The sequence below is a fragment of the Labeo rohita genome, chromosome 19 (assembly GCF_022985175.1).
Source record: "Labeo rohita strain BAU-BD-2019 chromosome 19, IGBB_LRoh.1.0, whole genome shotgun sequence".
In the NCBI taxonomy this organism is placed as follows: Eukaryota; Metazoa; Chordata; class Actinopteri; order Cypriniformes; family Cyprinidae; genus Labeo; species Labeo rohita.
Window position 1 is genome coordinate 15,467,546 of NC_066887.1, and position 13,094 is coordinate 15,480,639.

General features: G+C 33.5%; 1 protein-coding gene across 2 annotated transcripts in view; it reads left to right on the forward strand.

Annotated features, from left to right (window-relative positions):
• Positions 1–13,094, forward strand: part of thsd7aa (thrombospondin, type I, domain containing 7Aa) — a 151,082-nt gene that overhangs the window by 133,637 nt on the left and 4,351 nt on the right. Inside the window, exons 24-26 of one of the 2 annotated variants that reach the window (XM_051136946.1) lie at positions 2,359–2,441; positions 8,331–8,544; positions 8,980–9,067. In XM_051136946.1, coding sequence (XP_050992903.1) covers positions 2,359–2,441; positions 8,331–8,544; positions 8,980–9,067 — 385 coding nt within the window. The remainder of the gene's footprint in view (positions 1–2,358; positions 2,442–8,330; positions 8,545–8,979; positions 9,068–13,094) is intronic. The other variant, XM_051136947.1, reaches the window with a different exon arrangement.

Consider the following 13,094-nt stretch of genomic DNA (forward strand, 5'->3'; position numbering starts at 1 on the left):
CTGTTTAAACTACAAACCAGTGTGTTCATGAGATAAAACATTAAAATAATATGGTAAGACACACCAATTTGTAATATCAATCAGCAAAACAAGCTAAAAAATAGCTGGACGCAGAAGAGACCGAAAGCTAGACTCATAAAATGCACTCTTATAGAGAAAATAAGGTGGATTCATAATTGCAGTATTACTGTTATCCTTAGTTTTATGTTTTCCTTTAGTTTATACAATAACTATTAAAGTAGAAGTCCACTTCCAGAACAACAGTTCACAAATAATTTACTCCCCCCCTTGTCATCCAAGATGTTCATGTCTTTCTGTCTTCAGTCGTGACGAAATTATATTTTTTGAGGAAAACACTTAATTGGTGCCCCGATTTTGAACTTCCAAAATGTAGGTTAAATGCAGCTTCAAAGGGCTCTAAACAATCCAAGCCGGGGAAGAAGAGTCTTATCTAGCGAAATGATCTGTCTTTTTTTTTTTTGGAAAATAAAATAATATACTTTTTAAGCATGAAAGCTCGTGTAGCACAGGCTCTGGGATGCGCGTTCACAATGCTACGTACTATTGAATCACATCAAAAGGTCATGCGGAACGTAGGCGGAACTACAGACCCAGCGTTTACAAAGCGAACGCGCAAAGACTAAGAAATTGCAAGTAAGTTTGTAAACGCTGTTTACAAACAAAAAGGTACAACGATGCCCTCCTCTCAACTTGTAGGGGAAAATAAGATGTTTTTCGCCATATTCAGTACACAGAACTTACATGTGATTCGTAGTAGTGATGGGAAGTTCGGATCATTTTACCAACTCGGACCTTTGAGTCTCGTTCAGCAAAATGAACAAATCTTTTTTCGAGTCATTTCGTTCATTTTAGGAAAATATAACTAAAATGTTACGTGTTACTTCCCTAACACATCTACTGCTTACACAAACGTTGATCACACTACAAACAAGACAAAACTGTTGCTATAGGCAACAGAAAAGATGAACTCATTGTTTACGTGGGTCTTTATTCTATGATTAGCTCACCTCACCTCTTATCTGACAGGTTTTCGAGTTTGAATCATTCGTTCATCACGTGACAGCCCATAAGATAAACTAACAATTCGAAAAACCTGAAGACTCAAAACAGCTGAACTAATTCCAGCACAGAACCTAATACACTGTAAAAAATAAAAAAACATAATTTGTTGAGTCAGCTTAAAATAATTTGTTACCCTGCTGCCTTAAAATTTTAAGTTCAGTCAACTTAAATAAGTTTATTCAACATGAAATGTCAAGTTGTACTAAGTAACACCTTAGATATTTGTGTTACTTAACAGATGGCTAAGTAACCCAGCTGCCTTAAAATTTGAAGTTGATTTAACTCAAATATCTAAGTTGTCACTTAGTATAATTTAACATTTCAAGTTGAATAAACTTTTTTTGAGTTGACTGAACTTAAAATTTTTAGGCAGCCAGGTTACAAATTATTTTAAGTTGACTCGACAAATTGAGTCACATTGAAGATTCGTTCATAATATAAGAATCGTTCAAGAATGACCCATCAGTAATTCATAGCGTCGTGGACGCGCATCCCAGAGCCTGTGCTACATGAGCTTTTGTGCTTAAAAAGTATACAATTTTTTTTTTTTTTCGAAAAAAATGACCAATCGTTTCACTAGATAAGACCCTTCTTCCTCAGCTGGGATCGTTTAAAGCCCTTTGAAGCTGCATTTAAACTACATTTTGGAAGTTCAAAATCAGGGCACCAATGAAGTCCATTATATAGAGAAAAATCCTGAAATGCTTTCCTCAAAAAACACCATTTCTTTACGACAGAAAGACATGAACATCTTGAATGACAAGGGGGTGAGTAAATTATACGGCATGCCATATATTTTTGACTCATATCTTTGAAAAAATTTTTCTTTTGGCCAAAAACAAAACTGAATGAAAATCCATTTTTGCCAAATAACGTTCGCTGGCTAAATTTCGAAGCGTCGCTAAAAAATGATACAGAAACCTTTGCTTTTCCAAAAACATTGAGACACTGAATTTTGCACAGCCATTTTTCCAGAAAATGTCCTAATCTAGTTGAGTTTTAATTATGCCTTGGGCCTATCGGTTAACACATCAGTAATATCATAACACCAGAGGTTTTAAGCATGAATTAAATTGGAGTGAAGCATGTCTGGCCCAGTTTAGCACAACCAAAGAGATGGAGAAAAAAAGGGTGAATGTTGGAGAACAACAGGATGTAGAGTCTTTGATGCCTCCTGCCTCCAGGACAACACACTGGCTGAAAATGGGCATGTGTTTGTGTGTGACAATGTCATTAAACAGTGTTTGTATAAAACTTTGAACTTTTTGCCTGTAGGCGGATGCCCGTTGACAAGCGAGCCGGTGTCTGACAGATCATGTGACCCAGCCTGCGACAAACCTCGCTCATACTGCACTGAGGTTAGTATGTGTGCATGTTTATGTGTGGACGCCTGCTGAGGTGGGATGCTGGGATGCGGGCAGACTGTAAACAGGGTTGCATGGATATTCAATACCGCAGGATTAGACTTCCTCCAGAGGAAAGAGAGAGAGAGAGTCATGGAATGTATAATGGGAAATGGTGAAACATGAGAAGCGAGATGCACCGGCTATAATAGGAAGATTTGATATCCGCTTATCAGCAGATACCATCTTAATAACCTTAGATGGAAATTATTAAAGCCACTTTACTGTTCAGTCTTTTTCTGATAAAAATATGCATGGACTTTATCAAGCACCGTGACCAATGTCAGAGGATATTAAAAGCAGTCACACTGCTAGTGCTGTAGAGATCAGTACAGGCCAAATAAAACACCGTAGGGAGGACAAGTCACTGTCGGTTGAGAGCTTTATATTATTCTGGATGGCAGCACTGTTTTGGTTGGCGTGTTTGAGTGTTTTTATGCTTGCTTATGCCTTTGATTTGTAAGATCCTCTAAATCCTCTAAATAAATGATCAGTGTGGACATAGACATACAGTTGCAGTGTGGAAAAATGTGGCAGTTTTTATATGTTGTATCTCATACAAGACAAAAATGAAGCTAAAATGAATAGAGCTCTGTTTATTTTACTTTTTTAAAATAATCTCCTTTGTAACTTTCTTTTCTATTATCTTAAAATTATTATTACAGTATTATCGATCATATTTTAGGTGATATTTCCAGACATTGTTAACAAAACCGTTATTAGCACAAATTAGTTTAAATATAAATAAATACATACGTTCATACATAATCTCTACCATACGAAAACAATAGGGTTAAAATTAATAGAACTACTCTTTGTTTTTGTTTTTTTATTTCATTTTATTTAATTATTTTTAATTTTATTTAAGGATCTCCTTTGCAAGTTTTCCTTAATTTAACATCTTTAATTTAATTTTTAATTTAATTTAATTATTTCAGATATTATAAAGTATTTATGTATTATGTAATTTATGTAATATTCACATAATATCATAAAACACTGCTTTGTTACCTCAACTTTAAATTAAAATGAATACAAACACTTTTTATTTTATTTTATTTTATTTTATTTTATTTTATTTTATTTTATTTTATTTTTTAAGAATCGCCTTTGCAGCTTTGATTTTCTTAATTTAACTTCTTTGGTTTAATTTTTTATTTATGTATTATTATGTAATTTATGTAATATTCATGCAATATTATAAAACAATACTTTGTTAACTTGTTAACATTGAGTTAAAATGAATAGAACTACTTTTATTTTATTTTATTTTAAGAATCTTCTTTGCAACTTTATTTTCCTTAATTTAACTTCTTTAATTTAATTTAATTTCTTTAAAATATTTTGTAATACTTGTGTAATGTTTATGTGATAATATAAAATAATACTTTAACTCAACTTTGAGTTCAAATAAATAGAACTATTCTTTATTTTTATTTTATTTTATTATAAATATTGTATTTAAGAATATCTTTTGCAACTTTGTTTTCCTTAATTTAATTTAATATCTTTAAAATATTATGTATTATTTATGTATTATTTGTATATATTATTTATGTATTATATTTATGTAATATTTATCTAATATTATAAAATCTTATTTTGTTAACTCAACTTTATTTTTATTTTATTTGTTTATTTTATTGCATTTAAGAATCTTGTTTGCAACTGTTTTCCTCAATTGAACTTTTTTAATTTAATTTAATTTCTTTCGAATATTTTGTAATATTTATGTATAGTTCTGTAATTTATGTAATATTCATTTAATATTATAAAATATTACTTTAACTCAACTTTGAGTTAAAATGAATAGAACTACTTTTTATTTTTATTGTATTATTATTATTATTGTTATTTTTCTGCAGCATCTGTGAATTCAAATATCACTTTTCATTTGATTTACTACACTCTACACTAAATTCACTCTAGTGTGAATTATACATAGTTATTTTGTCATCCAACATCAGTCTGAGAGTCCCTCCACTTCCACTATGAAAGGAAATCTGCGACTGTTGAGTGCATGAAGTGTCCAACATTTCACACTTTTTGGAATTTTCCCTAAAATGCACAAATGTGCAAATTGGGACACATTTTATGTGTGTTTCTCCTCTTCACAGACAGATAGACATGATGAATACATCCAGCTTATACGATCAAATGACAAAAGAGTTACCCCCACTCTCCCATATATGTGTTCCTTTGAAGATAATCCTACATGAGATGTAAACATTCATTGTGAGCTGCCACATTTGTCCTCCAGCGTACAGTTTCCCCCATTGCATATGAACTGTATGTTGCATGCAAGAGAAGACTGTGAGCGTGTCTGAATCGAATCTCCCACTGTGTAGTGAATCCCTCTGCTGTGGGAAGAAACTGACTATATTCCTATCAGTTTCTTCTGCTACATCCAGATCTGCTCTTCAGAGCCTATCTTTATAGATGCAAATACCCTAGTGCATTCTGGTTTTCCCGTGATTGCACAGATCTGACAAGGGTTGTGTTTGCGTGTGGGCCGATTATCCTTTCAAAATTGCAGTGGGAATAAGAGACCCCCTGCAGACGGCAGGAACCTGGGGGTTTCTCCACATGTATTTACACACAAGCACTGAGTCCTGCACAACGGTGATGCTCGTGGAGATCCAAATGTCTTGTCAGTGGAAGAACACGTGCTGGGATGTATCTCATCAACACCCACACTCCAACATAAACTCGTAGCCTTCAGGATTCGCATGATGTTCATGTTTTTTTCAGAGCAAAAGCACTAAAATAGCACAGCGGATGAAAAATTATCTTTGAAATCACAGCTAGATGCTGAAGAAATATTTTTAGCATCTAACAGAGCTGTTTAAGAGAGCTGTTAGCTGGAAAAAAAAACAACGTGACACTGGTAGAGAGAAAGCTAAGCGATGGTCGCAGGAGACGGAAAGTGAATTCAATTAGCAGCTGTTTAGAGGCCAGGGGAATGCCGCAAATAGAAAGCTGTCTGTGGTTTTAACAACTGGTATGAGTGATTTTCTGCTTCCATTTTATTTCACGTAGCCACACTTTGAACTGACAGCATCAGCTTATTTTGCAGTGTGTTCTGGCCGAGAAATGACCACATGCTTCAACATGTTGAAACATTTGAACGAACAATTAGGATTAGTTCCAGAATAAAAATTTCCTGATAATTTACTCACCCAATGTCATCCAAGATATTTGTGTCTTTCTTCACTGCAAAAAAAGGCTTGTCTAACTTAGCATTTTGTCTTGTTTCTAGTCAAAATATCTTAAATTAAGATGCATTTACTAGATAAGCAAACTAACATTAGATATTTAGTCTTGTTTCCAGGGGTATAAAACTAAATTAAGTTAATTTTGCCAGTGGGGTAAGTAAAATACACTTGTTTTAAGAATATTTTACTTACCTCACTGACAGATCATTTTACTTGTGTCCAGGGGGAAAAAACTAAATTAAGTTAATTTTGCTTAAAGGGGTCATCGGATGTCCTTTTTTCACAAGTTGATATGATTCTTTAGGGTCTTAATGAAAAGTCTATAATATACTTTGGTTAAAAATTCTCAATGGTAGGGTAAAACAACACCCTTTTTACCTTGTCAAAATTAGCTCTGCAAAAATCAACCCATTCTGATGGATTGTTCCTTTAAGTGCAAATGAGCTCTGCTCACCCCGCCCCTCTCTTATGTGGAGTGTGGAGTGAGATTGTTTACTTTAGCCGCGTTTAGCTGCGTTTAGCCGTGAAACTTGCTAACTAGCACATTATTAGGAAAGGTGATTGCAGAGATTCATCAAAAAACCCTTATACTCACTTCTGCTGTAAGTGAAGCTGGATCACGAATGATTTGCACGAACATAGATGGATATATGTAGATCGGGAGGCGCATTTCCTTCACAAACAAACATAATCCACTGCATGTTCAGCGGGTCAGATGTCAGGAGTAAATGACGACCACTATGTTCATTATTACATCCAGCAACACAACACCTCAATCGCTCAATCGGAGATATTCTTGTCTAACTTACATCCCTGCTCCGGCATTAAAACAACAGGTCAGACTGTTACAGCTATTGTAGGACGGGTCTGAGGTAAAACGCTCATGTCAATCAACTATCGTGGGAGCGGCCTCTGTCTGTGTGACGCCACACCGACATGCATCTAAGAGTGGCTCCATTTGAAAAAGATTAAATAAAAACCACTGGATGGATTTTTATCATTATATGGTAGATTTATACATATACTGCCAACACACATTAATGTTCAAACAACATCTAAAAGTGAACTTTGCATCCGCTGACCCCTTTAAAACAAGACTAAATAGCTAATGTTATTTTGCTTATCTAGTAAATGCATCTTGATTTAAGAATTTTTAGATATTTTGACTAGAAACAAGACATATACTATGTAAAATAAGCCCTTTTTTTGCAGTGTTTCTTCAGTCCAAAAAAATTAGGGTTTTTGAGGAAAACATTCCAGGATTCTTCTCCTTATAGTGGACTTCACTGGTCCCCAGCTTCAAAGGGCTCTACACAATCCCAGATAAGAAATAATGGTCTTATCTAGCAAAAGCATTGGTCATTTTCTAAAAAAATTACAATTGATATACTTTTTAACCACAAATTCTCGTAGGAAAGGTCACGTGTGCCGTAGGCAGAAGTACCAACCCAGTGTTTACAAAGCAAATGTACAAAGAAAGTCAAACGCCCTTTAACACAAAAGGTACAATGATGTTGGACAAAATGAGATGGAGTTTTTCACTTTACCCTACCTTTTTGAACCAAAATACACAGACAAAGAACTAACCACGCGTGACTTTTCCAACATGATTACGTAATGCATAAAATTGAGCTAGTGCGAGACGAGCATTTGTGATTAGAAACCATAGCAATTTTTATTTAATTTTTTTTACAAAATTACTGATTGTTTCACTAGATAAGACCCTCACTCCTCGACTGGGATTGTGTAGAGCCTTTTAAAGCTTCACTGAAACTGCAATTTGGACCTTCAACCCGTTGGCTCCCATTGAGTTCCACTATATGGAGAAAAATCCTGGAATGTTTTACTCTAAAACCTTAATTTCTTTGCGACTGAAAACTGAATATTTTATTCTGAAAGTGAACTAATCCTCTAAATCCCTTGTCTGTTTCTGTTTAACTTTACTAAAATGTATAATTTTTAAAATTTATTTTTCGTTGTTTTAAAGTACACTACTATTGTAAACTAAATAAAGAATAGGTAAGATTTTTCATGTTTTTGGGGGGGGAAAGTCTCTTTTGCTCACCAAGGCTGCTTTTTAAAGAAAAAAAAAAAAAAAACACAGTACGAAACAGTAATATTGTGAAATGTTATTACAATTTAAAATGACTGTTTTCTATTTGAATGTATTTTAAAATGTAATTTATTCCTGCAATGCAAAGTTGAATTTTCAGCAGCCATTACTCTAGTTTTTAGTGACATGGGATCCTTCAGAAATCATTCTGATATACTGATTTGGTGCTCAAGAAACATTTTTTATTATTATCAGTGTTGAAAACAGTGTGGAATATTTTTCAGGATCCTTTTTATATATATGAAGTTGAAAACAACAGCAATTATTTGAAATAGAAATCTTTTGTAGCGTTATAAATGTGTCTACATCACTTTTGATCAATTTAATGAATCTTTGGAAAATAAATAAATATATATATATATATATATATATATATAAAAATAAAATCTTACTCACCCCAAACAAACAGTAGTGTTGGTTTTCCTTGTTTTCCATTGTTTTATTGTGTATGCTGCTTGTCTGTTGTTAAACCGTCCCGATCCGTGTGTGTAACTGGTGCAACGTCTCCCCCTGCAGGCTGGTATATGTGGCTGTGAGGAGGGTTACACTGAGGTGATGACATCTGATGGAGTGTTGGACCAGTGCACGGTCATACCGGTGCTTGAGATCCCCACCGCGGGAGACAGCAAGGCTGACGTGAAGACGATCAGAGCCCTCAACCCCACTCAGCCCACCGCCAACCTGCCAGGCCGCTCCGGACGCACCTGGTTCCTGCAGCCCTTTGGACCCGGTGAGTTTATGGCTTAACATAACAATTAACTTAGAAACATGCTTAAAAATCAAGACTAATATTTTCACACTAACTACTGTTAACTATCTTTAATCCTCTTTGTGTGTAACAAGGCTGTTTGCTTTGCTAAATACATTTTAAAAACATAAAGTGGCCACAAAAAGTATTTAGACACAGTGTCTGGATTAAAAGTGTATTAAAAAGTTTATTTGCAATATATGAGTACATCACAACATCTTAGACGTGTTTGAAATTTTCTAGATTTAAACAACATGTCCAAATACTTTCTGAGGCCACAGAAATATATATAAAGGTCCAAAACAGAAAGGGTGTTCCCAACAGGTAGAACAGAATGGCTCTGTCCATTTTTGCCTGTTGTCTTGGTTCTGAACAGCAGCTGTGTATTTGTGTTGATGTGTGTGTGTATCTGCACAGATGGCAAACTGAAGACCTGGGTGTATGGTGTGGCAGCTGGAGCTTTTGTACTGCTAGTGTTCATTGTCTCTATGACTTACTTAGCCTGGTAAGAACATTTGTTATAACAGCAAACTAGATATTTTGTTCATTCCATAAATTTACTCTATTCATCTTTTTGATTATTTATGTTAATCCATGTGAGTTGCTTTCAAATTCACTGCAAAAATCATTTTCCTAATCAACATTTTTGTCTTGTTGCCAACTAAAAATATTGATAAAGATAAAATAAAATTTTCATTTTAAAACCTTACTTGAAGTAACAAGTTTTCAGGGAATATACTGAAAAATATTATTAAATAAATAAATTAAGGTTTTCTGTTTTTTAAACCTCGCCTCACTAAATATTAGATTTCCACACAAGAACACAACTTTATTCAAAATATATTCTCTAGTAAAGTAAGCTGAGTAAATCAAATCTATTTGAAGGATATTTACACATTTTACCTGAAACACAAGACAAAAATACTGATTAAGATTTTTTTTTTCTTTTTCCATTTGTCACTTTTCATTTGTCTCCTCAACTCCTTCATATCTATCAGTTTTTGTATGCTGGCCCGGCGCTCTCCTCCGAGCCCGGACCCTCCCATTACCGCTGTGGTTTGGGTCGGACCCAACGACCAAGAGCTGGTATATACCTGCCCTGACTGTCAGCGCATTGAGACTCAGTTCAACTAGAGCTCTCAGCTCAGTCCCTTCCCTCATGGCCTTGCCCTGTGGCCAATCATGTCCATCACCTATGCCTTCTCACTGTCACATGTGCCTTTCTGACCAATCACATGGAGCTGTTTGGTGGAGGTGAGCAGGTAGATCTACTGGAGTTTAGTAGTCTAGTTTTATATAAGCTGCAAAAAAATGACTTCTTAACAAGTTTAATTTTTTTAAAGGGACAGTTCACCCAAAAATGAAACTTCTGTCATTAATTGCTCACCCTCATGTCGTTCCCAACCTGTAAGAACATAAACAGAGTTATTTTTGATGAAATTCGAGAGCTTTCTGACCCTGCATAGACAGCAATGCAACTGACACGTTCAAGGCCCAGAAAGGTAGTAAGGACATTGTTAAAATAGTCCAAGTGACATCATTGGTTCAACCTTAATGTTATGAAGCTATAAGAATACTTACTATTTCTTCCCTTCATAACATTGTGGTTGAACCACTGACGTCACTTGGACTATTTTAACAATGCCCTTACTACGTTTCTAGGCCTTGAACTTTGAAGTTGTATTGCTGTCTATGCAGGGTCAGAAAGCTCTGAGATTTCATTAAAAATATCTTAATTCTGGTAAATAAATAAAATACAGAATTTTCATTTTTGGGTGAACTAACCCTTTAACCTTAATAAAAAAAATAGGACTTGTTAAACATATATATATATTCATTAGGAATAAGTGTATTCATATAAATGTAGATGACTAATATTTTCAAAGAGAAGTTCAGTTTGAACTTGGCCAATATTGTAGCCCATTTCTGTACCCACACTGCCCTCTGATGGTCACATCTAACATAGCCATCATCATCATCATCATCTTGAATGGATACTCATTTTCTCAGACATTCTTTTTCATTATTATGTGATGCAGAATGCTGACATATTACTTGAAGCAGATTCATATATATGTTCTGTTACTAGTTTATGATTTTTGAGGTAAAAAAAAAAACCCAATGAGGTTGTATTCACATGTGTTCCCTATCTCTGTGTCATAGTACTCGCTAAGGTAAGTTTGGTTTGTAGAGTTTAGTGAGCTGGAACGTGCTGCTGGCTACTTCCCTATTTCCTCCATTGCTAAAGCTATGCTTCCTGTAAAAGTTAGCATGGCAGCTAATTACTAATCATAATAATTAATAATCACTGCTAACCATTTTTGGCATCTGTCTTCGTGCCTTATTGGAAAAATCCCTAGTTGAATATTTAATTAAAAGTTGTATATAATACACTACACACTTAAATTACAAATGTGCAGTACAGGGTTATTATAAACATTTCCATTACTTGAAATGTAAATAAAATAAATATTTTAAAACTTACAGTTCCGTTCAAATGTAAGATTTTTAATGTTTTTTTAAAGAAGATAAAAAAATGATAAACTTATGCTTATCAAAAAAACAGAAAAAAGGTAATATTATGAAATATTATTACAATTTTAAAAAACAGTTTCCTATTTTAATATAGTTTAAAATGTAATTTATTTCTGTGACGCAAAGCTGAATTTTCATCAGTCATTACTCCAGTCTTCAGTGTCACATGGTCCTTCAGAAATCATTCTAATATGCTGATTTATTATTAATGTTGGAAACAGTGCTGCTTATTTTATTTTATTTATGTGATACTTTTTTTTATTTTTGATGAATAAAAAGTTAAAAAGAACAGCATTTATTTAAAATAGAAATCTTTTCTGTACTAGTCTGTACTATCAATTTTCATCAATTTAACATATCCTTGCTGAATAAAAATCATATTTCTTTCAAAGAAAGAAGAAAAAAAAAATACTGAACCTTACCCAAACTTTAAAAAGGTATTGTTACAGAAGATTTCTGTTTTAAATAAATGCTGTTCTTTTAACTTTTTATTCATCAAAAAAAAAAAAAAAAGTATCAGAGGTTCCAAAAACAATTAAGCAGCGCAACTGTTTTCAACTTTGATAATAAATCAGCATATTAGATTGATTTCTGTATTATCATTTGACACTGAAGACTGGAGTAATGATGCTGAAATTTCAGCTTTGCATCACAGGAATATATTCTGTTTTAAAGTATATTAAAAATAAAAACACTTTTAAATTGCAATACTATTTTACAATATTACAGTTTTTTTCTTTATTTTTAATACAGCGGAAAAGACTTCTTTTAAAAACATTAAAAATCTTACTAATCCCAAACTTTCGAACAGCAGTGTATTTTATTTCAGCTGTTTGACAATGAAATGTATCATTTTAATTTAGTTTAACTTGACGTACTAAAACAACACACTAAAACTGAAATAAAATTAATAACATTTATTTAGACATATTTACACAAAAAAAAAAAAAACAGAAGTTAAAAAGAATAAAAATCACAAACACCAAAAAACACTGAAATGAAAATATAAAAATAAGAACTAATTTAAAATATTTATAAAAACTATAATTATATCGTGATACTTAAATAACAGTGATACTGTATGTAATATTATAGTGTTATAAGCTACATTAGATTCATATATTCTGTTGCATGATAAAAAGGCCTTTGCTAATGCATGGCAACCAGCAGCAGTGCATGAATGTCTAACAACACAAAATGCCCTGGAAAAAGACAAATGTGAGGCATTTTAATATAGCAAAATTCTAAAATGTACGAATAAACAGATGCAATAAATGTAAAGATGACAGATTTAGTCCACTGTCTTTTCAAAATAAAATTCTGTGTTTTAAAGGAAAAGTCCACTTCCAGAACAATTTACAAATAATTTACTCACACCCTTGTCATCCACGATGTTCATGTCTTTCTTTCTTCAGTCGTAAAGAAATTGTTTTTTGAGGAAAACATTTCAGCATTTTCTCCATATAATGGACTGATATGGTGCCCCGAGTTTGAACTTCTAAAATGCAGTTTAAATGCGGCTTCAAACGACCCCAAATGCAGTTGTAAACTATCCCAGCCGAGGAAGAAGGGTCTTATCTAGCGAAAAAAGTACATTTTAAATACTTTTTATTCTCAACCGCTCGTCTTGTCTTGCTCTCCCTGGACTCTGTGTATTCTGGCTCAAGACAGTTATGGTATGTCGAAAAAGTCCGTATTTTCTCCCTCAATTTCAAAAATCATTTTAAAATCATCCTACATCACTGCAGAAGTTCCGACCCAGTCATTGCAAAGTGAACATGCAAAGATCAAACACCCTTAACAAAAAAGGTAAAACAGCGATATAGGACGATTTTGAAGTTGAGGGAGAACATGAGATGGGAGTTTTTCGACATACCCTAACTGTCATGAACCGGAAAAACAGAGCTCAGGTTTTGGCATTAAAAAGTATATAAATTGTATTATTTTTATTAAAATAACCAATCGTTATGCTAGATAAGACCCTTCTTCCTCGGCTG